Source organism: Acomys minous (genome assembly GCF_964271855.1).
Source record: "Acomys minous genome assembly, chromosome: 5".
Classification (NCBI taxonomy): Eukaryota; Metazoa; Chordata; class Mammalia; order Rodentia; family Muridae; genus Acomys; species Acomys minous.
In genome coordinates, this window is record NC_140494.1 from 40,092,047 (window position 1) to 40,118,985 (window position 26,939).

Sequence of the window (26,939 nt, forward strand, 5' to 3'; positions counted from 1 at the left end):
GATATCAAACCCAGGGCTTTGTTCATGCTCTGTCCCAATTGCCACCTCTAATCAGAGCTTTCATTATGTTGGCGCAGTTGTTTGTTTGTTCTTTGTTTTTCAATGCTGGGATTTGAACTTAAAGCCTCACACAGACTATGCAAGTACCAATGAGTCATATTGCCTGCTCTGTATAAGCAGGGTAATTTAATTATTTCAGTGATGGCATAGGTGAAATACATGACACCATTGACTGCTTGTGAAATCCAGGATATTTACATTTGGTGAAATTTCTGTAGTACCTACCTGTGCTCCCATAGTTCACAGAAGAGAAAAGCAGGTGTTAGTCTGTGAGTCTAGCAGGGCATTTGTGGGGGCTTCTCTCCTGCACCCAGACTCCTCTTCCTAGGGAAAGGCCAGACCTCATTCTTAGTCCATAGACTCATTAGCCCATTTTCTTTCGCTTTAATGAAATGTCTTTGTTTGGTTTTCAGGTGTTACCGCGGAGATGCAAAACTTAGTTCACAGGCGGATTTACCCATTTTTACTGATGGTCGTTGTACTGATGGGAATCCTGTCCTTCCAGGTCCGCCAGTTTAAGCGCCTTTATGAACACATTAAAAATGACAAGTAAGTCCAGAATTCTGTCCATATAGCCACTCTTAAGGTTGGGTCATTTTGTGGGTTTTGTGTTTGTCTTAGGGTTTTATTGCTGTCAAGAGACACCATGACCACAGTAACTCTGTTTGTTTGTTTGTTTGTTTGTTTGTTTTTTGAGATGGGGTTTCTCTGTGTAGCCTTGGCTGTCCTAGACTCGCTTTGTAGACCAGGCTGGCCTCGAACTCACAGAGATCCACCTGCCTCTGCCTCCCAAGTGCTGGGATTACAGGCGTGCACTACCATGCCTGGCGACCACAGCAACTCTTATAAGGAAAACTTAATTGGGGCTGGCTTATAGTTGAGAGGTTTAGTCATTGTTGACATGGTGGGAAGTGTGGTAGGAAAGCAGCAGACATGGCCTTGGAGAGGAATCTGAGAGCTCTAGGTCCATCTGCTGGCAGCAGGAAGTGAAGAGCCACTGGCCTGGCTTGAGTATCTGAGCCCTCAAAACCTTCCCCCTAGTGGCATACCTCCTTCAATAAACCCACACCTACCTCAACACAGCCACACCTCCTAATGGTGCCTGTGGGGGCATTTTTACTCAAACCACCGCAGTGCTCAGTGTGCTAAGTCATACGAGAAAAATGCTCATCTAGTGGGCAAATGTTGATGTAGCATCAGCAGGGTTGCTAACAGATTGAGTGCATGGAGTGTTTCTGGTTGGGGATAGGGGTATTCTGGGAAAGGATAAAACTGGAAGTTCCATGGCTTCAGAGAAGTCTGAGTTGTCTGCTTTTACATGTCTTACAAAGAAAACCAGTTTATAACTAACTGCATGTGCCTGTTTGCCTGGAAGCTGTCATGTCCAGGGTGTTAACAGCACCACATTCTGAGAGCCCACCTGTCCTTGTGCTTACCCTTTCCAGTCATCTTCAGGGGCCGCTGTCCACCTGTCTCTTAAGAGTTTTACTGTTTTTTAATTAGCACACAATACTGTTTCATTATAGCATTTTCAAGCATCGTTTCTGTTTCTTTCCCTTCTTACCCCTCTGTCATCCCCTTCTCCCGCCGGTAACCACCTTTCTGCTTTCATGTCACAGAGAGGAAAAGACATTTGGGCTCCTAGTTCCTGCTTTTTATTTCCCACTCCAGTGCACTCTTGAGCATGTATTGTCTGTGTGTGTACCATTTGCATAGTTTGATCTGTAGGATGCAGAGAGGGGACATGGACATGGATACCGGACGGAGGGAGGTTGAAAGAGTAGCACCTGAGTTCAGAATCTTCTTTCTGTCATAGAATCAATTTGGGTCTTGGGCAAATTACCATCACTTTGTCTGTATATTTTTTTTTATTTCTTTGCTTTTTCAATGCCATGCTACTGCCCACATTCTTGACATATCCTGATCTATGTAATGATGTGTGTTAGGTAGGGTTCTGTATACTCTTATAAAATATCACGAGATTTATAAAATTCTCAGATTCAAAAAACACTGCTTTGTTGGGGAGCAGCGGGGTAAGGAATGATTAACTTGAAGAAAAGTGCTAGTCCTGTGAAAGGGATTAGATCCTGAGATCATGGCTACAGAAGCAGTCAGGTGTGTAAGCCTTGTAAACAGTGACATGAGCAGAGCTGAGAGGTATCTTGAGATTTTGTGCACTGACAGAAAAATGACAGACAGAAGTCAAGGCTAGAAGGTAGCTATGAGGATCCAGTGCTAGCTGCATCAAGCCTTGTCATAGGGACTTTGTATGCTTACCTGTCCTCAAAATAATCATGTGGCATGACACTGCCATTCTTGTGTCACTGAAAAAAAGTAAACTGAGGTAGGTCCCAGGCTGCTATCCTTGACAGCTCATCACATGCAGACTCCACTTCTCACTAGTCTTACCACTCAAGTCAGAGGCTCCTGTACTGGAGCCTCCAGTAGGTGCTTCCACATACATGTGCCCAGCTCTCACAGCATACTGCCCTTTGCCTTGTCACCTGCTGTCTCCAGGGCTTGGTGCCCAGGACATCTGCGTACTCAGTGAGCCCTCTTTGCAGCTTCTCTGTCATGATGTCTGTCTCCTTGTGGAGTTCTCCAGTCTCAATACCGTGTACCTCACTGCTGTCGCCCACCCTATTTACCATTGCCTTTCCTCTTCTTCCAAGCATGTTAGCAGTACCTTGTGTTCATTCGCATGGATTCACCCTCACCTTTGCCCTCCACTGTTCCTTGGCTCTAGAACCAGAGCTTTTCAGGTCCTGCTTTTTTTTACTTCTCAGCCCTTTGCCCGACATATTTGTAGTCTGCTTCCTAAAGTCTCAACACTAGGTGCTTATAAAATGTGAGCCCTATGAAAATGAAAAAAGAGAATCCCCTGCATCTGTTTGCTGTGCCTGCACTAATGAGGACTTGTAACCTCCTGGCTGCAGGAGAGGCTCCACCATTCGCCATCGTGTTCACTCTCCAGGCTCTACACCTTCCCACAGACCACAATTTACAGAATACTACTGTAGAAAGTTTAAAGTATCTAATATATTTATTATTACATACTTATAATTATTATGGCAGTATTATCTAACCTGTTCTCAATTAATAAAAGACAGAGATAACTATGTGTTTTAGAATAAGCCTTACTTTAACCTGGGGCTGGGCAGATATTAACCCCCTAAACTACCTTCCATTATCTCCCAGCCATCTACTTTATGCCATCTACTTTAATCACTCCTAACTGGGCTATTTCCCATGTATAATTCCAAAATACTATCTTACGTTGTTCATCTGGGCCACTTCTTTCCATGTGGGACTTTGGAATTCTCCTCCTGGCCCACGTGGCTCTTTCCTATTCTATGGCGCTCCTGCTCTTCTTCCTTCTCTGGTCTTTGTCTCCTCGCCCCAAGATCCTCCTCTCCTGGAAGCCTTCCAGCTTTGGCCACACCTCCTCACTCTGCCTTGCCCAGGTGTATAGGCATTTTTTCAGCCAGTCAGGGATAACTTGGAGGCAAGGATAAATAGCACTACTTGGGTTACCTGAAAGTCCACTAGTAAACAGTAAGAATGTCAGGGGTAGGGCAGGCAACTAACAAATACAAAGCACTGACCATGTCCCAATGGAAGACCTTGCTCCACTTTGCTCCAAGGTGCTGGCCTTTGTGCTCCTCCTGGACTCCCCTCTAGCCTATCTAGAGTCATGCAGCAAAGTGACCACCCTGTTTTTACATTCTAGGTACCTTGTGGGGCAGCGCCTGGTGAACTATGAGCGCAAATCTGGCAAACAAGGTCCATCCACACCACCTCCACAGTCGTCCCAAGAATAAAGTGCTGTCTCAACTCCTTGACCTTCTCCTTGCCTTTCTGTGTCCTTTTTTGTGGACTTGTCACTTTGGAGATTCTCCCTGTGATCTCTCAGCGTGTTTATAAGTTAAATGCACTTGACTTGTGTCCTCAGCATTCTGAGCAGCACATCCTGGCACTGCTGCTCCTCCCTGCATCTGCCGACATCACTGCTGTCTGAGATCTGTACATGTGTAAATAGGAGTTCCTCGACGCCCTAAAACCTTGGATTAAACAGAATGTGCATTGTACATCTTTAACAAATGTATATTAATTTATTAAATCTAGTTGTCACTTTATTTTGGACCTGCTGTGATCTCAACAGGAAATGTGCCACAGAGCAGTAGTGCATAGGCAAGACTTTGAGTGACTTCTTGCGGAGCACACTTCATGGTGTTGCCAGCAGTTCTCACCAGGTAACTGTGTCCTGTCCTTGGCTGGTCAGTCTTTACTAGGAGCCAAGTGAGCGGTGGAGTCTGTGGTAAGGGGCGTGGACAGAGTGCCTCACAGACAGTCGTCTTCGGAAGTTATTCCATGTAACACCAAAGTTGTTGTACATTTTCTACTGCCCAATTGTTTTCATGTGTCTGTGTTTGTAATATTGTATAGTATGGTGTGCTAGATGAGGAAATTATTTTTAATTTTGATAATTTAATATTCCTAGTGCTCAGCATTGGGAGTTGGGGTTTTTCTGCTTGTTAGGGGCATGTCTGTACTTAGAAAGATAAACTACAAATGAAGATTTTCAGTAGTCCTCTCCCCTTCCATACAGCTCTGTTTCTTTTTGTCAGCAGTGGCCAAAAGTGCCATGCGGGACAAGAAATCTTAGGGGATAACATCACCAACAATACCAGTTGTAACGGGTCGAGGTGTTGGGCTGTGGTGTGGGGCTGACTGTCAGGGAAGATGATTAGAACACCCTGCTTTGCTGGCAGCCGCTGCAGCTGAGGCTCAGTGAGTACACCAGTGAATCCCAGTTTCCAAAGCTTTTTGTTTACAGTAAACTGCAAATAAAACCAAGTTTTATTTGTTTGAAAGGAAGCAGACTGAGTTGGCCTTAACCACAGGAAGGAGTTGCTTTGGGGAAGTGCTGTGAGATCTCAGAGAACTGAATACTCAGAAGCTTGGGTCCCTAGCCAAAGCTTCACGCTTGAAATTTAAAAGATGAGGATGGTTGCACATCATCCAAGTGTTTAATGTACAGGTGTCTTGTAAGGTAGTGCTAGAAGCTGTCCTAAACTACAGAGAATTCCATGGAGTATTAAACCCGCAGGTGGAAAGGTCTGAGGGTTTTTGTTTTGGTTTTGGTTTTGGTTTTTGGTCTTTTTAAAATTTACTAAGTGATAAGCAAATACTTTGTTTTAAAGCAGCATTATATTTAAAAAGCAAAAACAATGCTTGCCACAGGACCCAGTGTTAACACTGTTTGTCACTTTGTAACAGCCCTTTCCCTTGTGTGTGTGAACTAAGGTTCTTCTAGCAAACCCACCTTCATTCAGACATAGTCCTTCTATAAAGAATTAGCATTTTAAAATGCAATGCCACCTGTCACGAACTATGTCTGTGAAAACCTATTCTTTTGAGGAGAAAGATGTTGCTGAATTAGGCATAAAACATTATTTACGTTTCATTTTTAATTTTTAAAGAATTTATGGATCTACCACAAAAAGTTAAATTATTAATCCTCTGAAATTTTAAGTGACCCTTATTAGATGTTTTGTTGAGAACAAATACAAACCATCTAGGTTACCAAACTTTGCCCCCATTTTACTGGCAGGGAACTCTGCTCTCTTACTGAGGAATTCCTCCTGGGTTTACAGCTGTGCTTTGTCCAGTGCCTAACACTTGCTAGGGTGGCATACAGGTTTATTCACCAACATCATAAATGTTTAAAACCCTCAGTCCAGAAAATGTTCTTGTTTGCTGCATGTCTTTAGAGGGGATTTAAAGATAAGAGTTCTGTGTCATTTTGAATTGGGCTAACCCAGTCTTCAAGGAAGTTTACTAGGAAAGACCTTTGTGCTTTATTATTTATAATTTGAAGACAAATCACCATTTGGGATTAGTTTTACATAATCAGTTATCAAATGGTCAGTTTGAAATGTATAGTAGTTCATTAACAAATTATGGTTTGATTTTTAAATGCAAAGTACTAATAGTCTAGATGAAAACTAAAGAAAATGCCAATGTAAAATTTCTATGTAGCTAGCCTTAAAGTTCCATGGTTATAGTTATGGTCCCAGCCCCCACTGCTATTCTCTGGGGGCGGGGGGGGGGGGGGGAGGAGATAGGACATCTCTATTCCAGAGGTGAATATATAATTTTTATTTCAACATTCAGTATAATTGTTATTACTGTGAAATCTTAGATTGTTCTTCCCCTTACACAAGTAACAGTAACTTTTCTCTAATGAATTTATCTATTAGGTGCGTTGTTTCTGTGTTGCACAAATGCTCCATTAAAGTATATTTTTAAATTTAGGTTGAACTGATGAATTTTTAAGACAAACACAAAATACGCATTGAACATTTCTACACTGTTGTGTTTGCAGGCGCAGGAACCAGTGCCGTTAGGCAAGAACTCTCGCACTTGTCACGGTGCTGCAAATTAGCTCCTTCCTCTCCTCTCCAGGATGGAGACCATCAGGCTAGGTACTGCGATGCCTCATTTTTACATTGTGATGTTCAGAGTTCTTGTTTAAACAATCCTCTAGAATCTTAGCTGTTCAGTAATTATCAAGGGAGAAGACGAAAATACGGTACCACTGAAGTGTTACTAAAGACCTCATTTGTGAAGGGTCTCTAAGTTCTTTGCTTGAACTGCCCTGTATCCACGCACTTAATTTGCCCTGTCAATCAGATGTTTTGTTTTCAGCTTATTGCTGCTGTGTCAAATATTTAAGCAGCTGTCATGAGTAAGGGCTTCTTTCAAATACTCTCCAACACTAGCTTTGGCATTAATATAAAGATAAGACAGTATACATGTATATGTATGTTTCCATTCCTGTCTGTTTGTATGAGTGCCTCATTTTGTAATCATGACAGTCCTATAGTACCTTAGATGGAAATGAGTGACTAAGGCCTAGGGGTGTCTGTTGTAGGAGTGAAATAGAACACTTAGTGGTGTGGGGTGTCAGTTTTCTACAGTAAACACCTGTACCCAGATCAATTTTATGTGTATATATTAAAAAATGCTCCCTTTTTTATGTGGTCATTTGTTGCCTTCTGAGTTAAGAGAACAGAGTTGAATAAAGTGAATGTTAGTTGTAGCCTCGTTTTCTTTTTGGGCTTGTTTGTTTTTATTTTGATATAAGATTGCTTTTAATTTATGAAAAGTATGAGGCTGGTACTGTAGTACATGCATGTAGCCCAGCTAACTGGGAAACATTCAGGAGGATTGCTAGCATCCCAGAAGCTCATGGCTAGCCTGGGCAACCGAAAGGCCCCAACTCAAAAGAAAGTAATAAAATTCAGATACATCTAGGTGTTTACAGTTGTAAGAAAAAGTTATCTGAAGCTGGAAGGAGTGAGGCCTCTCCGCTTGTGCCACTAGCTGACACTGCCCACTTTCTACAGCCTCATGCCATGCGCCATGTCATCTCTTCAGGATGGAGACTGTGATACAGCCATGTCAGAAACTATTTTAGGTCATTGCCCATTTGCCAGCGAAGGAAAGGATTGCATGGGCTTTTCTCTTTTAGTGTGATAAAATCTTTTGAGTTTAGGGGTCGTTTCTAATTTTTCTATTTCTAGGTTCACTTTTTCCTCCCAAAAGCTTTCAACATTTTTCTCATCTCCACTCAATTAAATACATTGTTACTTACTTTGGGAGTGGTGGGGAAATGCTCATTGAACCACAGACATCTTTAATCTGTGAAGTTGAAACTACATGGAAGGAAACCCTTGAAAGAAAGAAAGAAAGAGAAAGAAAGAAAGAAAGAAAAGCAAACAGGTTCTTCTCCTTAGCCGCTCATTGCAAATACAGTGATTAGGAGAGTCAGTGTGTCAGGGTACTGAGGAATTAGCCTCTTAGAGAAGATGTCTCCCTTTTAAGGACCACAGTAGAGAGCAGGTGGGAGAGATAGGAAAGATAAGAGGCATGGGCCAGCACTCAGGACTCAAAGGGAAGGCTTTTGGGATCTTGCTGCTTCCTCAGTGGGGTCTCTTAACTGCACCCAGACACACCCTGCTGCTCTGCACCCTTTAAAACCACACAACAGTCAACAAGGCGCAGGCCCCTGGGCATCAGTGCTTAGCCACTTATGTACCTTTTTCTTTGCCTATATAATAATTTCTGCTGGCTGCTCATTTATTGTTTAGGAAACACTTGGAAGAGCTTCTTGCTCAGGAATCACATTCCCTTGTTCTTTGCTTAAGAGGCTAGTTCCTTGCCACAGTCTGTGCGCTTGGTAAAGCAGACACTCCCATATATAGACAGATTCTTTGCAAAGGTGCATAGATGCTGAAAAAATGTGAAGTATTTGGATTTTGGGTACAGAATGAAAAGCAAACATTCATACCACAGATAAGTACAAATTAAAAGCAAAATGAACTAATTCTAAGTAAAGCCCCAAATGGTAACTTCTGTAGGAAAACGGGGTTTTTGTTTTTATTGTTTTGAAGTTGTCATGGGCTAGGCAAATTTTCTTTTTTTAGGTACAACAGCAAAATACAATTCATTTAAGAAAAAAATTAAATTGTCAATTTAAACCTCTGAGGAATAAAAAGAACAGAGCAGGCGCCTCCATACCCAGATTGTTTTACAGTCTTCAGCTTTATGGGTCATGTGTCTAATTTTTTGGTGGTACTGGTGTGGAAGGCTTGCTGCTTCTTTGAAACACTAAATGATGCCCAGATGGTCACCCCAAGCTCAAATGAACCCCAGCCTGAGTCGCTTAAACTACGTGTACCAGACCCACATCCAGCTTTAATTATGTCGATTTTACCTGATTGTGTTGCATTCCTTTGAGTGGAGACCATGATTTAGGTTTTAATGATAGTTAAATCTACCAAACTACATATTAGACATTTTGTTTTACTCTTTATACCAAGACTAATTTTTACCTTAGAACAAATTATATTGCTAAGTCATCAGAAAATTCTGTAGTCCCCAGATATGTGAGCACTGCCCTCAACAGTGTCTGAGAGATCTTGTTTTGTTTTGTTTTGTTTTTGTTTTTGTTTTTTTTTTGGTGTTTTGAGACAAAGTTTCTCTGTGTAGCCTTGACTGTCCTGGACTCGCTTCTTAGACTAGGCTGTCCTCGAACTCAGCGATCTGCCTGCTTCTGTGTCCCGAGAGCTGGGATTAAAGACGTGCGCCACTAGCGCCCGGCGTTGTTTTTTCTATCAACTTGAGTGGTTTTTACCAAAGCTGCTTTAAGTTTGTAAATGTGTATTCATATGGTTGGCGTGTGGACCAAATGGAGCCTGGTCCACAGCTGGGGGCACCAACAGCTTGCGACCTCCTGGGGCCCATGCTGGCTCAACCTACCTGTTGTAGGAAAACAAGCTGTTTTGTAGCTCTCCTCCGTCCCTGGTAACTCACAAGGGCGTCCGCCCCTTCCTGGCCAAGGCTGTGCTCCGGTGCAGCTCGGGTTGCCTAGATACCGCACGTCACAACCGCGCGCTCCAGGCGCCCAGGGAGGTTAGCTTCAGTTCCTAGAGCGGGCGGAGGAGCCGGTAAGAAGCGGAGCCCGCGGCTCTGACCGCAGCACAGCGACTGGATCGTCCCTGGCCGCCACTGCCTAGAGTGATGCCACTGCCCGACACCATGTTCTGCGCGCAGCAGATCCACATCCCCCCGGAGCTGCCCGACATCCTCAAGCAGTTCACCAAGGCTGCCATCCGCACGCAGCCGGCGGACGTGCTGCAGTGGTCGGCGGGGTAAGGCTCGCCCCGGAACTCACCCGATTTACCGCGTCCAGACACCTAAGTGTGGCTGAAGACTAAAGCTTACACACCAGCTGTCCGGCAAAAAAAAGTGGCTTGGCCTCGCTGAGTTTTAGAAAAATAAGTTACAGGGACGTTTATAAACGAAACCGCCCAGAACAAAGTGTTCGTGCACGCCCCGCCGCCCCTCGCTAGGAGATTGAGGTGTGCAAAAGCTGTCAGCCACGAAAATTAGCCAGCACAACTCACAGCTAGCGAACCTTCACACCATGAGCCCTCTTCAAAACCAGACCATATCTTACCATTCATTCTTTTGGTTTTACAAGAGAGCTCTTTGCTTCTTTTAAAATTACCAGAATAATTACTTTTAGCCAAATTTTGCTTTCTCTGAACTATAAAGCCAAGGTGGACTTGTTTCTTTTGGCTATTTTAGCAACTTGGCTTTACTCTAAAACAACAGCTCCGGATGGGGAGAAGCCAGCTGCTTCCTTACTAGTTTGAGCTATTAGAACCGCGCTGTAATGGCCCTTCTACAGCTCGTGGGTTCTCTGCCTTCTCCTGAGGATCCCTGTGATACATTTGGAAGCCATCCAGTTGGCTCAGTATAATTTCCCCATCAAAGCCCTTAATTGTGCAAAGACACTTTCCATGCAGATACCAAGCACAAGGCCCATTTGATGATACTTGGGAGACAGTTATCTTGAAGGGCTTACTCGGGAACTTAATGATTCATTTGTTGTTGTTGTTCACGAGGAACAGCTGTGAAGTAGGTGTGAATCCTGCTAAGCCACAGTGTTGCAAATGGGGCCCTGACCTTTAGCCCCACAGTTCTGCATCTGTTTTCTCTTAGGGCTGTCTTTGCCCTCCTCAGATCAGTAACAAAACCAGAGAGAGGAAGCCAAGTCTTCGTTGTAGGCAGGAGAGAGAGAGTTTCTTTTGATCTCTGCAGTATCCGTATCCACATCCACCCATGCGACAGATTTAGATCGCTTCTGGTGACGCTCATGCACATCTGCTGCCCTGGTACTTAATTTCACGTCCATTTTCCCGGCTACAAGTCAACGACTGTGACCCAAGACCCTGCCTGGCACCCCCCACCCCCACCCCCTCTCACATCTGATGGGAGACTACTCTTGAACTGTTGCCCTGAGCCATTTCTGGGGCCTTCTTAGACTCCAGCGTAAGCATTTTCAGTGTCCTAAAAAGGAACCATTGAGGGAGAAGTACCAGGCAAGATGGAGAAAAATGGAAAAGAGATGACCTTTGTATGCCTAGGCCACCTCCTAGTGAACATGTAGAGGTGTTTAATGTCAAATACCTCAGAAAGCAGCTGTAAAAAAAAAAAAAAGAATAAATAGCCATAGGACTGAGGTGCTGTATTGTTTTTAAATTATCTGTATTATCAGTAGGCCCGGATAGCGATCAATCAAGACACTGACACTCGTTATATTTTAAAGTTGCCTTAGTTAACCTGGGGCAGGGCCTCTAAACTACTTCCCATCGTGGGGCAGGTATGGGATCCCTGCCCCAATCCTATGCCATCTGCTTCTACCAATTTCTATCAAGCCACCTCCCATCCATAATCCCATATACTTATTAATGTTCTTCATCTGGGCTGGATTCTCCATCCATGCTGGCCATGTGCTTCTCCTCCATCTAACCCATGGCTGCCTTCCTTTCCTCCTCGAGTCTTTCTCCTTCCTCCTCATGGCGGTCTTTTTTTCTTCTTCCTAGGATTCCTTTCTCTCACTAAGCCTGGAAAATTTGGCCACACCTCTCTCATCTGCCCTGCCCAGGTGGGATGGCTTTTTATTAAATAGCATCAAAATACATCAGACCATCCCCCAACAGTTCCCCCTTTCTGTTTAAATAAAGGCCATGTTTTAATATACAGTAAGTAAAGTTATGAAAAATTATAAAAACCAATAAGTAAGACACACATAATATCTGATCAAAAGGTATTTGGCAACTTTGAAGAAATATTATCTGTTCTATCTTTGTGAATCTAAAGTTTTGAATATCTATCAAAGCTCAAATATATCAACCTAAAACTATCTATCTAGACATAAAAGTATCTTTTAAATTCCTAAACAACTAAGTTTAATTTTAAAACTAACTGGTCTTCAACCCCATCAGAGACTTGAGAAGGAATAAATTTAATTGCCTGAGTAAACAGGAAGTACAGGTTAACAGCTTCCAAAATGAAAAAAAAATGACAGAGAAAGTTTACTGCCTGAATAGCCACCCAAAACTCTATAATGCTGGAATATCATCTTCAGCCTTCTGGCCCAGTATATCTGACAGACATACTTGTGAAACAGGAACCATTGAGGACTTGCTTACCCTGTCTTGGTAGAGGTTGGCCGTCAACCCTGCCTGTATCCAAGCTTGCCCATTTTAGGCAGAATCTTGTCTGTGGGAGAAATGAGGACATTTTTGTCCAGTGGCTGTTTTGCCACATTCAGAGCCATCTCCACAAGGAGATGCTCTTTGATGCTCATTAACTTCTTTGTGGTAGACTGGGTACTGCCAGGAGTTAACCTGTCTTATTGTCACAGAATTCTTAAAATAATAAAAACATTTAAAAATGCCATATTCTGTAGAACTTTATGAAGACCTTATCTAACTATTTTACCTAATCTATCTGTACGATCCTATCTGTTAAACCTAGCATATATATTCCTATACTTGACATGACCATGAATTGATCAACAATTGACTTGTATTACTAAATTATCCCAAACAGTCTAAAATAACACTATCAGAGCATTGGAAGCACACCATGTATGTGTACAGTACCTCATATTAGAGTAGAAATATAATGTGTAAAGAATAATATTAAACTTGAATTCTATTTCAGTGTATCAAAATTAAACTAATGTACCAATATACAAAATTCTATATCAGTGAATTAAAATTAACCTTATTTATGAGTGACAATTAAGGCCTTTGGTTGAGGAGTACATTCAATAATCTACTTTTTGTCCTATCATCCCTACATATCTCTATACTCCCCTTTCTTTCTTTACAACCCGTCTCTCCATACCTTTTAATGATGATATATATCTATAGCCCAAGAAAACAACCAAAACCGTACCCAACCCCCCCCCCCCCCCGTAAGGGAGATGGGGCATCTTTCTCTTAAAGTTTCTTTAAGATGATTTGGGTAGAAGAATACCTGTAGGGGCCCAAATTTTTTTTTAAACATTGTTAAACAAGCTGGGAACAGTATTCATGTTCCAGTCTCTAAATGTTGAGAAATTCCAGGCTTAATATTAGTCCTGTGTGGGACAGTCTGAAATGCTGGACCAGTTTGGATCAGCAGCTTTCTTTGAAGCTGTCCTTCTCTGATGAGGAACAGCAACCAAAGCACTTGGGGCTGGAACATGACAGATGCACAATGTCAGCATCTCAGCATGCTGGAAGAATGAATCCTGTCAGGTCTGATCCAGTGTCAGTGTTTTTTATTTTTTGTTTTTGAAAACATATAGTTTCTCGCAAGTATTATGCAGTTTTAAAACTATTCATGTGTTAGGTGTGCAGGATGCACATGTCTCAGCCAGCCTTAGAGCTATTCCCATGTAGTGGGATTAGCAATATAAGTTAACTGCTTGTTCTGCAGTTTGAATTCATATAGACATAGCAGTCTCTCTCTTATTTAGGTCTGTTTTATTTGGACCTTTTTAAAAGACAAAATATAACATCACCATTAACAATGGACATACAATTATCATCATATTGGGATCAAAACAAGATTGTATAGTTCTAAATGTCCTTCTCTAGGCTCTATGGTGCCTGATGTAGTCAGGCCGCTGCATGTTAACCAAGAAAACGCCTCCCATTTGGGAAACAAGCTGGTTGCCCTGAGTAGAAGAAAAAGGCATTAAGCTTTAAATAACCATCAGATAGAATTCTCATTTTATTTTAGGGTTTATGTATATTGTAGGTATCTTGTACCTACATAAGCAGCTTGTATGTCTGTCTCCCCTTTTAACCTTGGTCCTCATCTTGACCAACAAAATATATTTCTTAGGCTGTAGGTATCTTGTACCTGGCTTTTTACATTTGTTGTGGGTGGTTTTGTCGCATCCCTTCTCTGTGTGGGAGCCATGCAGCTCCCATCCAACCTTGGTCTTTACTTTGACCAACAAAACATATTTCTTAGACCGATTTACCCTTTTAAGGAGATTGGCTGGCCTTTTAAAAAGCATTTTTATTATCTTTTTTTTTTTTACATAAACCTTATATTGATATGTATCTGTCTTTTAGATCAGTAAGCACATATAATTCATTGTTAAGAAAAAGGAATGTATCAAAAAAAATGTCAGTTTAAATCTTAAGCAGTCTCTTATAAGCAACTTATTTTATGAGCAGGGGGTCAAACCTGTGGAGGCCAAGTTCGAACTCAGGAGTTCCGCCTGGTTTTTGTCTCTATTGTGTTGGGATTAAGGGCTGGTATCATTAATGTCCTGTTTAACTATTTTGTCTCAATTTAGCCAAAATCTTTAGAAATCTCAGCAAAAGATCAAGCAAGGAAACCAGAAAAGTCTAAGCCTTGGGTCATTTGTGCCAGTTTAGGCTTCAGTTAGTGAAATCCTGCCCATCAACCCACGGAATTTAGTTATTGTTATCTCTTTCTGGTGGGCTTTTTTCCAGAAAGCCTTTACAAACACCTTGGAGCTAAGGAGCTCTGAATTTCAGGCGTTATGAACTCCATGAAGAGTTTAGTTCCTTTCCCTTTTTTATTTGCTAGTAACTTGGTCTCACATTTCTTGGCTCTCTGCCTTTCACCCTGAACTTTTTCTAAAGAGGGTAAGGAGAAGCATGACTATGACTAAGCACATTGCAAACAAATTTATAAACACCAAAACAAAGCCAAAAAAGACCCAGGAGCCTTCTCTCATGGCGCCTTGCAGAGGGACCATAGCAGTTTTTTTGTTTTTGTTTTTGTTTTTGTTTTTGTTTTAGGCAGTTAACTCTACTTCCGAGGCCAGATTATAAAATTGCCAGTCTCTTAGTTCTGCCTCTCCAACTGGCCATGTATATGTGGCTATCTTTGCTCTGGCTCCTGGATGCTCTCTGGGAGCTATTACCCCCTTTCAGACTGTGACAAAATATGATTTTTAAGAGTGTAGACACCTGCCTCGTCTTGGGTGCCACTTATTGTTTCTAAGTTATCTGTATTATCAGTAGGCCCAGCTAGGGAATTCAGCCACACCTCTCTCATCTGCCCTGCCCAGGTGGGATGACTTTTTATTAATTAGCATCAAAATACATCAGACCATCTCCCAACAGTGCTTGACATATGGGTCAGCATTAACAATGTTTGCTTGCTTTTTCCAAAAAACCTGAGTTGAACTAGCACCTAGTTGAATAGCTCACAACCATCTGTGGCTGCAGGTCCAGGGCATCTGACACCTCTAGATTCATGGACACCTGCACTCACATGCACATACCACACTCAGTAACACACACACACACACACACACACACAGAGAGAGAGAGAGAGAGAGAGAGACAGACAGACAGACAGACAGACAGGCAGAAAGACAGACAGACAGACATAAATATATATGTGCATAATAAAAAATATTTTCTTAAAATCAAAGTAACAACAACATCAAATTCTGCTCCCTTTGTTCACATTTGCAAAGCTCTTGGAGGAAGGGTACAATGAGACCAACAATGAGACAAGCATAGTTCAGTGAGGTTCTCCTAGCTCCCCCTCCCAAGTTCTCTGTCACTTGGTGCTCCCAGGACCCTCAGCCCTCAGCTAGCAATCAGCATGTCTGTTTTGCAGACAGAGAAACCAGAGTGCACAATGAAGGTCCAGTGCGTTGCTCAGCAGTGGTCTCCGAACTTCAGTGTCATCAGCTGGCCTTGGGCGCTCCCACCACATCTGCTGGGCTGTCAGACAGCCCCGAGCCTTGGGTGTTGCCTGTGCATTGATGCTCTTTGGTGATGTCACTTATTCCAGGTACTTTTCAGCCCTGTCCAGAGGAGACCCACTTCCTGTAAAGGACAGAATCGAAATGCCTGTGGCCACGCAGAAGAATGACACAGGCCTGACCCAGGGACTCCTGAAAGTGCTGCACAAGCAGGTGGGTGAGCCTCTTAACTGCCTGTGCTTCAGTTACCAGGCTGTGCCTCTTGCAACATTGGGATGGCTGCCATTTGTGCCCAGGCCTTCGTGACACGTTTAAATCTGACTTTGTTTCTTGGGAAGAACCCCACTAATTAGTATAGATTTTACTTTTATTTCATAAATGTGCGTATATATATGTGTATACAGGTGCATGTGCCCCCCCCCACTATGTCTCACTGTGTGTGTGTGTGTGTGTGTGTGTGTGTGTGTGTGTGTGTGTGTAAACCAGAGCACAACAAACCACCACAAACTTGTTTCATAGTTTTTTGAGAGACAGGAACTTGGTGTACAGTCCAGGGTCGTCTCAAACTTGAGGTGAGCCTCCTCAGCTTCCCGAGTGCTAGGATTACAGGTCAGCACGTTTGCTCTAGTTTTGAAGAAAGTTTTACACGGGAAATATTCTGGACAGTAGGAAACACATACTCCACATCTGCATGATCATTTCAGGAGGCAAGGGTAGAGCATAGTTTCCTTATTGTCTGTCCCCCTTCTCCCCTCCTTTCCTCTTAAATCTTGAGAGAGAGAGAGAGAGAGAGAGAGAGAGAGAGAGAGAGAGAGAGAGAGAGAGAGAGAAGAGGAGAGGAGAGGAGAGGAGAAAGGAGAGTGTGCTCGGCTGCCTGTACACGTGTGTGGTATGTGTGTTTGCCAGAAGAGTCACCTCACACACCCCCTGTACTACTTTCCACCTTGTGTTTTGAGACAGGCCTCTCACTAAACCCAGAGCATGATGCTTCAGGCTAGCACACCCTGAGGACTGGACCCTAGATTTTGAAGTATAGGCTACCATACCCAACTTTTTAGGTGGATGTTTGAGTGGCAAGCACTTTTTTCACTGAGCCATCCCCTAGTCTCTTTTTAAATGTTGTTATAATCCATCTAGCCACCCTTGCCTAGCCCTGTGTCCATTCCCAACTTTCATCCTCAGGGTGGACACGGTCCACGGTCACATAGTGCAGCCCTCACTCCTGCACTCGTGATAGTCCCTTGGTGGAAGTTTAAGTCTTCAGAGGCATCACTCTAGTTTCCCTGACTTAGTTTCTGAGTGTGTCATATTGTGCTTTCTAAACAGTGTAGCCACAAACAGTACGTGGAATTATCAGATCTTGAGAAGAAGTGGAAAAATCTGTGCCTGCCATTAGAAAAGTTCAGAAATATCCTGGAACTGGATCCGTGTGAAGACAAAATGGAGTGGATAAAATTTTTGGCACTTGGATGTAGCGCCCTGGGTGGGGTATGTACCACAAATGGCATCATAATGGTATTACTTCATAATCGGTGACATTGTGTCTGACTGGGTTTCAGTAGCTACGGAAACACTTTGACCTGCCTCATTAGCTTTTTCTTGGAAAAAATTTTCCCCAGAGACAATGTTGTTTTTCTAGATTTTGGTTATGTGATTAAAAACAAAAAACAACCCCTCCCCCCAAAAAAAACCCCTTAATTCAAAAAATGTTAACAGTGGAGGAAACACATGCATGTGCTTGGAATATTATCTAGGTTTTCAAAGGGGATATACCAGTGAGTTCTTTTATTGAGCAATATAATTTTAAAAGCTGGTAACAGTTTTCATCTGTGGGGAGAGACATAAGACTCCATCGCAATTGACCTACAGTCCAGTATTAATAACTAGTAGATACAGTGTAACTTTGCTGTCATTACAATATAACTCCAACAATTTAGGAATAAGAGCGCAAGATGATTAATTGAGTGATCCTCACTGGGGGGAGGGGGAATGGTATTTGTGAGCCTGGGACTTAGGCAAGAGCTGGAGGGGTGGGGGGAAGAGAGGGATGTGGGCAGAGCTTCCTGGGGAGGCTAGAGTCTGCTGAGCATGCCAGCATGCCAGCATGCCATTAAGTGAAGGGAGACATGGCATTAGTGAAGAAAGGGGGTTCCAAAAGGAGAAGCTGCCTTCCTTGCTGTCTGGATAAGCACTGTAGGTTGCTCCTTCAGTCTTTACAATCCTGAGGACATAGCTGTACATAATTCACAGTCCTTAATGTCCCACTCATCTTTCTTTATAAAGGGTCTTATCTAATTCTTTATTGGTTTTTAAACTGTGTTTTTTTGGGCGTGGGGCGGGTTGTAAACGTGAATGAAGTGCCTGCAGGGGCCAGAATAGGATACTTGTTAGCCTCTTGAGAGAGAATTTTGTTTCTAACTCAGATCCTGTGGAAGGGCAGTGCATGCTCTTAACCACCGAGCTGTCGCCCCTGTTCCCTCCTTTCTTTAGCTTTGGTCCATGTGCACGTTTCTTACTCAGTTTTACTTTGTGAAGCGTTACTGTGCATAGAGTTGCCAAGCCTGGGTACTAACACAGACAGGAAGGCCCCAGCTGCACGTGCCCTCTCCAGCCAGCCTTCCTGCCTGCCAACTCTTTGCTCTCTGTTCCTTTGCCTTCAGTGCGTGCTTTCGCGCATGCCTCCAGGAAGCGCACCATCCTAGTTGGTTTTCTCTTTCTGATGGGATAGCTATAGAGCTGTCTCCTGAAACATCTGTTCATTTCCAGTGGCGCTGCTGGGTGCCTTTGTCTGCTGCAACTTATGCATGCCCTTGGTTGGCCAGGTGAGTGAATACGTTGCAGGGGGGCTCCAGTAGAGGAAGCCTTATGCCTTTGGATAAGGCAGAGGTCAGGCTGGTGGCCACATGCCCAGCAATGCTTGGGTGTGTGGTCAGCTTTGGGCTCATGGTGCTGAGGGCCAGACACTTACGAAGCAAGTGTCCTCCCAGGGGCTGTGCTACCCAATGGGTATTCAAGACAAAGCCAATGTGATTCTTAGAGAGACTGTCACTGGCTCATTAGGAACCCTCAAATCAGCCCACTTCGTAGCATAGAATTTAATATCTAACTTTTGGAGTTAATGTTGATAAGCTTATGCCTCTAAAAGTAGCTGTGAAAATTTGATCTTAACAATGAGAAAGGAAACCAGGTAACTCATGATTTTGGCTCAGCCGGTCATGAAAACAAGTCCAAGCTATGTACAGTGAGCAACACTAGGTGGTGCCAGTTTGTAAAGAATGGAGCTTGTCGTCTGCCATAACTACATTGTTGTTAGAAAATAAATTTACATAAAAAAAGCACACTGGTCACAAACAGTTCCTTCCTGTCCCCTAACCTAAGTCTTTTTTGGCACTCACGGTGCTGCTTGCCTTCAGTTCTCCGGAGCCAGGTACCATATAGGCTCTAGAATCTGGCCCAGGATCTGGTTCTGTTGGGAGCACTGGGCCTTTCCTCCCAGTGGACCCTATGGGGGTCTGCTCTGCCTTGCCCCACCCCACGGTGTGTGGAGAGTGAGCTTTGTTTTAGTGTGGGCTGTGCTTGCAGGGAGGTACCCCAGTTCCCACATGGTCATTAGCACACAGACAGTGCCCCAGCTGCCTGTGCAGGCCCGACTCTGGATGTGTACTAAGGACACAACAGGCATCACTGGGGAATACCTCTCATTTTCTGCTATGATGTTTTTGCTATACCAGTGCTACACCAGTGTCAAGAAGCAAGTAAAGGGAGCAAAGACAGATGCTAGCTCATGGCTTGAGATGCTGTTCCAACATGGTAGGCAAGGAAGGCATGGTGGCTCCGGTGGCCGGCTCCTGGTGGAAGGAAGGCAGATGCTGAGTGCTCACGCATCCTAGAACCAGGAAGCTAAGACTTGGGGCTCAAACTGAGTCCTCTCAGAAGCATACTTCCCACCTCCTATAACTGCCACAAGCCCCTCAAATGGCACCATGAGCTGGGGTTCAAGTGCCATAAAGCAGTGGGGAAGGGTGGCTTGCTGCCTGCTCACGTCGTGTCCCTTCAGGTGCTGAGGAACTGGCACCTAGACCATTCTAAGTTCTGTGATTGCTGACTTCTGCCAAGTGAACATCCTTGTGCCCTGCCCTCAAGATTCTCTTAGGAGCCATGATTTATGGTCAGAAGAACTGAGGTTCTCTGAGGGAACAGAACCTAAAAGAAGAGAAGGACAATGGCTGTCTGCTGATTGGAAGTTCAAGAATCCAGTCAGTAATTGTTCAGTCTGAAAAGCTAGATGTCATAGCTGGCCTTCCGTAGACTATAGAATTCCAAAGAGGTAGGCCACAATGTCAGTGAAGGACAACACTTGCCAGCTTGAACAAGAGCAAGCAGGCAAAGAGAGACCCAGCTCCCTTCCGTGACCTCATATAGGCTTCCAGTTGAAAGTGGTCCAGATTAAAGGTAGACCTTTCCACCTCAAAAGATCCAGACTAAAATCCACTATTCCCACTTCAGATGATTTAATTAAGAAAAAAAAATCCCTCTGGTGTACAAAGTGCTTAGGTTTCAGTTAATTCCAGATGTAGTCAAGTCGACAACCAAGGGCAGCCAGCACATCACCCAAACAGCTTTAAATCTGCTCCCTGGGATGTCTCCCAGATAGTAGCAAAAGACAGATAAGTAGATGCTCATTCTGATGACTTGTGCTGGCTAGTGCTACATCAGCTTAACACAACTACAGTCATTTTGGAAGAGGGAATGTCACCTGAGAAAAGGCCTCACTAGATTTGCCTGTGGTGTGTTTTCTTGATTGATGGGAGGGCCAGCTCACTGTGGGCAGTGCCACCCCTGGACTGGTGTTCCTTACATGCCATACATAAGACAGCACCTGAGAAAGCAGTGGAGCTTTCTCCTGTAAGGAGCACTTCCCACATTCCTTCGCATCAGTGCCTACCTCCTGGAGAAATAAATGTCTGGGCTTCTGTCACATTTGAAAGTGTAAGACAAAACAAACCCTTTCCTCTCCAAGTTGCTTTTGGTCATGGTGTTTTATCACAATGTGGAAACCCTAGCTAAGACAGCGCACTGCTTCCATACACAAGAAAGAAAAGAAACTTGAGTCCGGTATATTTTTAAGGTAGAAACTTTTGCCTTTTTTTTTTTCTTTTTCATCAAGGATGAATTGGAAATGTTTGTGGCTAGGCCATAAATGCTTCTCAGCAACCTTGCTCTCATGAGATAGACCATGACTCATCAACTGCTGTGCATAGAGAGGTCCAGGGTGTCCTGAGGATGGCAGTCAGCATGCAGGTGGAAGGTGGTGGGGGTGTCTGTAGAGGCTGGCTGCCATCTTGGAGGAGCCAAGCAGGAGGCATGTCTGAGAGAGGTTCACAGGTCATTGAGGAGGAGGGCTAGATTTTCCTGGACCGGACAGAAGCCTGAAGCCTTCTGTGTGAGTGAGGTTAGAAACTGAGCAGCAGGGGCGTTGGCAGATACACAGGGCCATCTGTCCTGCTGGTCATGCCCTCTTCAGAGCAGCTCTGATGGGCACCACTTTTCTGTGTCCCTCAGTGTGGCGTAGAGGATGCTTCTGGGCCTGGTGGGGCTGCACTGACTACAATTCATGGTTAAATGGCCCTAGACTCCAAACCCAGATCGGCATGGAGGAAGTTGATGGTTAAGGGTGACCTGTTTCTCCTGTCTATGGCAGTATTCCCATTTTGATATCCCATGTGAATTCACGATGCGTAGTCTGTCACATCCTGGTCAGAGCTTCCTTCTTGCTTTATGTTGTGGAAGTCACACATCCACCTGGATCTTCACTGAGGTGGAGAACACACTCGGAAGAATGTCTACAGAGCACACTTGTGTTTCTGTTGCTGCTGTGACTCAGACTGATGTGTGTTCCATCCTCATCCCGTTGCCTGTCTAGACTCTGAACACCGCCATGAAGAACGCCTGTGAGATCCTCACTGCTGACCCAGATGGTGGGCCTGCCCGGGTTCCATTTGATACTTTTGCCTACATCTACCAGTACTTGTCTGGGCTGGACCCTGAACTCCAGGCCTCAGAGACGGAGTCCTTTCTTGCCACTTTAAGAGAGAAGTCGTAAGTACAACACTCTGTGGCTTTCTGGTGTGTTGACAGTTGAAGACTCTCTGTCACCCACCCCTCTTTGCTCTTGGTGGAAGGCAAAGGTGCTCACCTTGATTCCAGCAATGTTGTGGGGGAGGCTGCCTGTCAGAGACCTTCAGCAAAAGAGCTGCAGCCGCAGCCTCTCTGCCTGTCCTCTCAGTGCCAGCCAGGATGGGACTTAGATGCCATCTTCCTTGACTTTAAGCTGGAGAAAATGTGTCCAGTCACAGGAAGAGCTTGATTCTAGCATGGAACGCCAGAGAGTTTTCATGATAGCTTGTTAAAAAGTGACATAGATAGAACTAACCCCTACCAACACATGAACAGAGGCTAGCTGCCACAGTGGGCAGCCTGACCACAACCCTTGGATGCCATGTTACCCACATATTTCTTGAGCTGAGGAACTGGCACGTGCCACCTCTACACTGTATCTTCTTGCTCTTGGCACTGATAGGATGGAAAGAGTGAGTGAAGGCCCTCGGGTGCTTTTCACTCAGCTCTGGTGTTTTCTCCAGCCACGTGTGAGATGGTTCCTCACTTGTGCTCTGTGGACGTAAGAGCTCTGGTCATCTCGGTCTGGGAGGACTGTGACTCCATGACACGGACATGGGTGTGTGGAGGAGAGGGGGGCTGGACAGCAAAGCCAAATATGGCAGCCAAGGAGCGTTGACAGAAGGCAGACTACAAGTGGTGACCAGGAGATAAAAGTACGGGTCTATGACTTGCTGTGTGTGGCTGGCTAGCAGGGCAAGGGTGGGGAGGTGGGCAGAGCGCATGACTGAGAGAGGCTAGTACTGCAAGGGGACTGGCTGATGGTAAGGGCACTAAATGGCCAAGCGGGAGATCTCAGCTTGTCCTACTAGATCTTCAGTTGTCCCCACCTGGGAATCCCAACTGTAGTGGTTCAAGGAAGCTGCCCAAGTAACCGTATGCCTAGGGCTAAGCATAGCCGTTAACCTTTCAGTGGGTGCTCTTTGACTGCACAAACACTGGGCAGCATGTCGTGAGCACCCAGAAGCTGAGCGCGGGCTGCCTGGGCTGCCTGCCTCTCCTGCTCCTCCCTCATCAACTTGTAATTAGGCTTCTTTCTTCATTTCTTTCTTTTCTTTCTTCCTTCCGTTTCTTTCTAACAGAGGGAGCTATTGCTTATATGTCTACCTATTAGGAATTTATTTCTCCACCCAACATCCCATCCATCTAGTCACTCACTACCTACTTGGTTCTGACATTTGATACCTCCTTTATATCTGTGGACAGTGATCTGTCTTAGCTGTTGAGGCATAGAGAGCCATGGGCGTGTGTGTGTGTGTGTGTGTGTGTGTGTGTGTGTGTGTGTGTGTGTGTATGTATGTGAGAGAGTGAGAGAGAGAGAGAGAGAGAGAGAGAGAGAGAGAGAGAGAGAGAGAGGAGAGAGAGAAGGGGGGCAATAAAGAGAGAGAGCGATCTCTCTGCTTCTGCCTCGTGAGTGCTGAAATTAAAGGAGTCATAGGGATGTTTTACCTGGAAATAAGCATCCATTGTTGTACAAGGAAACAGAGCAGTTCTGCTCAGAGCTGGTACTCTTGTGAAACATCACAAGTACCCAGTGTTTGAAGTAACCTTGCTAGTTAAATGGCCTCCTGTAAAAAGCAAATTGTTTCTAACAGTGTCCTTATCTGTTTCCCACCCAGAGAGTCTAGAAAGAATGGCATGATAGGACTTTCGGACTTCTTCGTTTCAAAAAAGTCACTATAGAAAGCCTTGAAGAGAAGGCCTGAAGAGTAGAGCGCTAATACAGAGAGGAGCACATTTAAAGTCGAACTCCTGCTTTGGAAAACCTTGGCACCAAATACAGCTGTCTTAATCACTTACATGTGACGTGTGAGTTCTTCTCTGTGGAACTTTAGCGGGGCAGGTGCTCACAGGGCCACTTCATTACTGCTTCTCACTGTGTCTTGGATGGGCTGTAGCAGTGGCACTATCATCACCTTTGGTAAACTGGTCTAGAGAGAGCAGGGAAGGAAGTGGGAGGGAAGTGTTAAGAGTCCTTTTCCTGCCTAGGACAAGAACACACAGACACGTGGCTCCCCAACGCAGAAACTCCTCCTGGAAGTTGTGCTTTCTGTGACAAGAGCATTCACAGCTGGACAAAATGTTCTAATCTGAATAAAACGTGTATATTTTAAAAGCCATAACTTAGCAAGAGCTGGCCCATGAAATAGCAGAGTGAGGTTTGGGTAAAATAAAAGACACATTATGTTTGGTAGATGTTGAACCACCAATGTGGCCACCAGCCCCTGACCCAGAGGACTGATTGTTCCATACTTGCACAGGCTTGGACAGCCATCTCTGTGGCTCCATGTCAGGTCAGTCATGAGGCCCTTCACGAACATTTTGGAAAACATCCCTGAGACTTGAGACTGGATGACTCATGTTCCAGAGAGAAAGCCAAGGGGCCAGGTCCCTCAGTGTAACTGCCAAGGCTTGTTTGTTCATACTCTATAATGAGCCATTGCCACAGGAAAGCTGAGCCCTGGGTGTCAGAAATGCAGTGCCCAATTCCAAGGGATTTCCAGTGGAGAGGAATCCAGAGGTTGAGCTGGGATGACCCTGATGGAAACCAGTATAAAGCAGTGTGTTTCTGTCTTCAAGTCATAAAGTAGGGACCCTGAGAGTGGTTGTCTATTTTCTTTTGACACAGGACGTCTTTGTTTCTTTGGATGGCCTGGGACTCACTTTCATCCTCCTGCCTCTGCCTCTGGTGTGCATCTCAGCAAGCCTGGCGAGTTCATTTTAAAAGTTTGTCTTTTAAGAACCCAGCTTTGTTCTGCTTTATAGGTGGTTCAAGCATGTGGGTTCAGGATGGCCTCAGCTGCTAGAGCTGTGTTCCTATGTGCTGGTGGCCTATTCAAGAGGGAGGACATCAAGGTGATGGAACTGAAGGAGCCAGTCACATCCCCAGTCAAAGCAGAGCGGGAACAGGCAGGAGCATGCTCACTCAGGTCCTCCTTTCTACCCAAACCCAGGCAACGCTGTCGCCCACTTTTGGGCTGGATTTTTCTCACATCAGTTAATGCAATCAAGACACTGTCCCATGGACATGCCATCTTGAATTCCATCATCTCTTGAGGAGATGCTTCCCAGGCCGCGCTTGCTTGTGTTAAGTTGAAAGAAATAACCAGTGGCTGCACAGTTACTCCTCAGAGCACTGGGGCTACTGTAACTGTCATTTCTTGTAGAGGTTTTGTCAGAGGGACTAGACTTGTCATAGCACAAGCTGGTCACACACTCATGATCCTTTTGCACCGGCTACCTGGGTTCTGGGATGGCAGGCGTGAAATGAAACTGCGGTATATGCGTCTCTGCTTTACCTTGCTGTGACGCAGCCAGGGGACCCCTGCCAGATACCACTGTCCCCAAACAGAGACCAAACATTTTTTCTAAAAGGCTAGCTCAGGATATTTTGTTAAAGTAACAGAAAATGACAAACCTGGAGTTAGCGATCAACAAAGGACTAAAATTCACTCAGTAGTTTTGGATGGGAACCGCACTTGTTAGCAGAATGGAAAAGCAGCCATGCCTGGCCATCTTCTGGTCCCTACTGGTCTCCTGTGGCTACTGCAACAAATGACCCTTCAATACTTCGGTTGGAAATGAGAGAAATTTATCCTTACACATTTGAGGGCCCATGTTCAAAATGAAGCTATTTGTGTCTGTGCTCCCCTTGAAGGAAGGTGATGATGCTTGTGTCCTCAGCTGCTGACCCGCTTCAGGTGACCAGGGCCTCCCACCTCATCAATGAACCCTTTCTATGTTTTTCCTTGCTACGGAAGTTAGTGCCTAATCTGGATAACAATGATTATATTACACTTTAAAAATATTATTACACTTGTTTGTGTGTGTGTGTGTGTGTGTGTGTGTGTGTGTGTGTGTGTGTGTGTGTGTACATTAAGGGACAAACGTGTGTCAGTTCTCTCCTTCCACCATGTGGGTCCTGTGGATGGGACTCAGGCTATAGACTTGGTGGCAAAGAGACAATGCCCACTGAGTCATCTCTTTATGACCCTTTTTCCTAAGGACCACAATCATGGGATCTGGGGGTCAGGATGTACCCATACCTCTCAGGGGGGGTGTTACCCTCCAATATACCATGCTCCTCAACTCTAATTAGACCTTTCAGAAAAATGGCTAGCTCCCTCTTTTCCTCCAGCCCTGAATCCCTGCAACTCTCACACGCCCCACCTTTTGGGGATTCCTTTGACAGCATGCCAACAGACATGGCGTTTGGCTGCACCAGTCCACTCTGTCTTCTCCCTTTCCTTCTAAAATGGGCTCCTCTCTGAAGGACTCTGCTTCAGGGAATGTACTAAGAATATACCCACAATTAACTTTAGTCAGGGACGGTAAGATAGCAAAGCAAACAATTGCATGAAGAGACAAGTTTCTAGATACAGGAGTCACATCACCCTCACAGGTCCACAAGGACCTCGAGGAAATGGAAGACAGGAGAAGAGAGCTGTGATCTGGACCAGTGGTCCATTCCCCAGTGCCAGGTTCCTGAGAGAGAGAGGTGGTCAGGGGATGAGAAGACAGGGACGTTTCGGATTAGGTGGTCTTACACAAGCTGATGGCTCAAGCAAGCAAGTGTATTAAATACAACATCTTACAGATTTCCTGAAAGGAAAAAATGGGACAGTGTGTCAGCAAGAGCTATTATACAATGGGACAAAGTCAGCAAGAAGCTAAATCAATGTCCCACAAAGGGAACACAGGATGCCTCAAAGGCAAAGAGACCAAGCACACAGCAGCCGTGGGACTGACGACCATAGCACCTTAAGGTGGGAAGAGTAGGGGGGTCTCAGGATCAAACCACAGCTCCCCAAGGGCCCTGGCCCCAGGCCCCCACTGCCTTACCAAGCACGTTCCTGCTCTCAATTCCTTCTCCACACATCAGGGCCTTAGGAGAAACCCCAGACCATCCTAGCCCTCAATAGGCTTGAGCCAGGACCATCCTAGCCCTCAATAGGCTTGAGCCAGGACCATCCTTGAAGGAAAGATGGGAGCAGGATAGAGACACCAAGGAAGCTTAGGGATAGATAGAGTGTTTGAGTTGGGTGGGCTCTGTGATTCAAGATGGTCCCTAGGGTATACGGTCCCTGGA

General features: G+C 44.8%; 2 protein-coding genes and 1 long non-coding RNA gene across 4 annotated transcripts in view; 2 read left to right on the plus strand and 1 right to left on the minus strand.

Moving 5' to 3' along the window:
- Positions 1-7,165, plus strand: part of MARCHF6 (membrane associated ring-CH-type finger 6) — a 65,082-nt gene extending 57,917 nt beyond the window's left edge. For both annotated transcript variants that reach the window (XM_084783062.1, XM_084783063.1), the window contains exons 25-26: positions 474-609; positions 3,791-7,165. In XM_084783062.1, coding sequence (XP_084639188.1) covers positions 474-609; positions 3,791-3,881 — 227 coding nt within the window. In that variant the 3' untranslated portion in view covers positions 3,882-7,165. The remainder of the gene's footprint in view (positions 1-473; positions 610-3,790) is intronic.
- Positions 6,407-9,440, minus strand: LOC311598161. Its single transcript, XR_014779499.1, has 2 exons — positions 9,388-9,440; positions 6,407-8,358 (listed from the first exon to the last, which is right to left on the minus strand). It is a non-coding gene; the product is annotated as an uncharacterized lncRNA (long non-coding RNA).
- Positions 9,441-9,516: 76 nt separating this feature from the next.
- Positions 9,517-23,651, plus strand: ROPN1L (rhophilin associated tail protein 1 like). Its single transcript, XM_084783072.1, has 5 exons — positions 9,517-9,779; positions 15,763-15,886; positions 17,000-17,161; positions 21,597-21,772; positions 23,470-23,651. Exons 1-5 carry the CDS (start codon positions 9,649-9,651, stop codon positions 23,531-23,533), a joined length of 657 nt encoding a protein of 218 aa, XP_084639198.1. The 5' UTR covers positions 9,517-9,648; the 3' UTR covers positions 23,534-23,651.
- Positions 23,652-26,939: the final 3,288 nt, after the last annotated feature.

Coding starts and splice junctions, on each gene's coding strand:
- ROPN1L (XM_084783072.1), top strand. CDS start 9,649: ATGCCACTGCCCGACACCATGTTCTGCGCGCAGCAGATCCACATCCCC. Junction 17,162..21,596: donor GATGTAGCGCCCTGGGTGGG/GTATGTACCACA, acceptor TTGCCTGTCTAG/ACTCTGAACACCGCCATGAA. Junction 21,773..23,469: donor GCCACTTTAAGAGAGAAGTC/GTAAGTACAACA, acceptor TTTCCCACCCAG/AGAGTCTAGAAAGAATGGCA.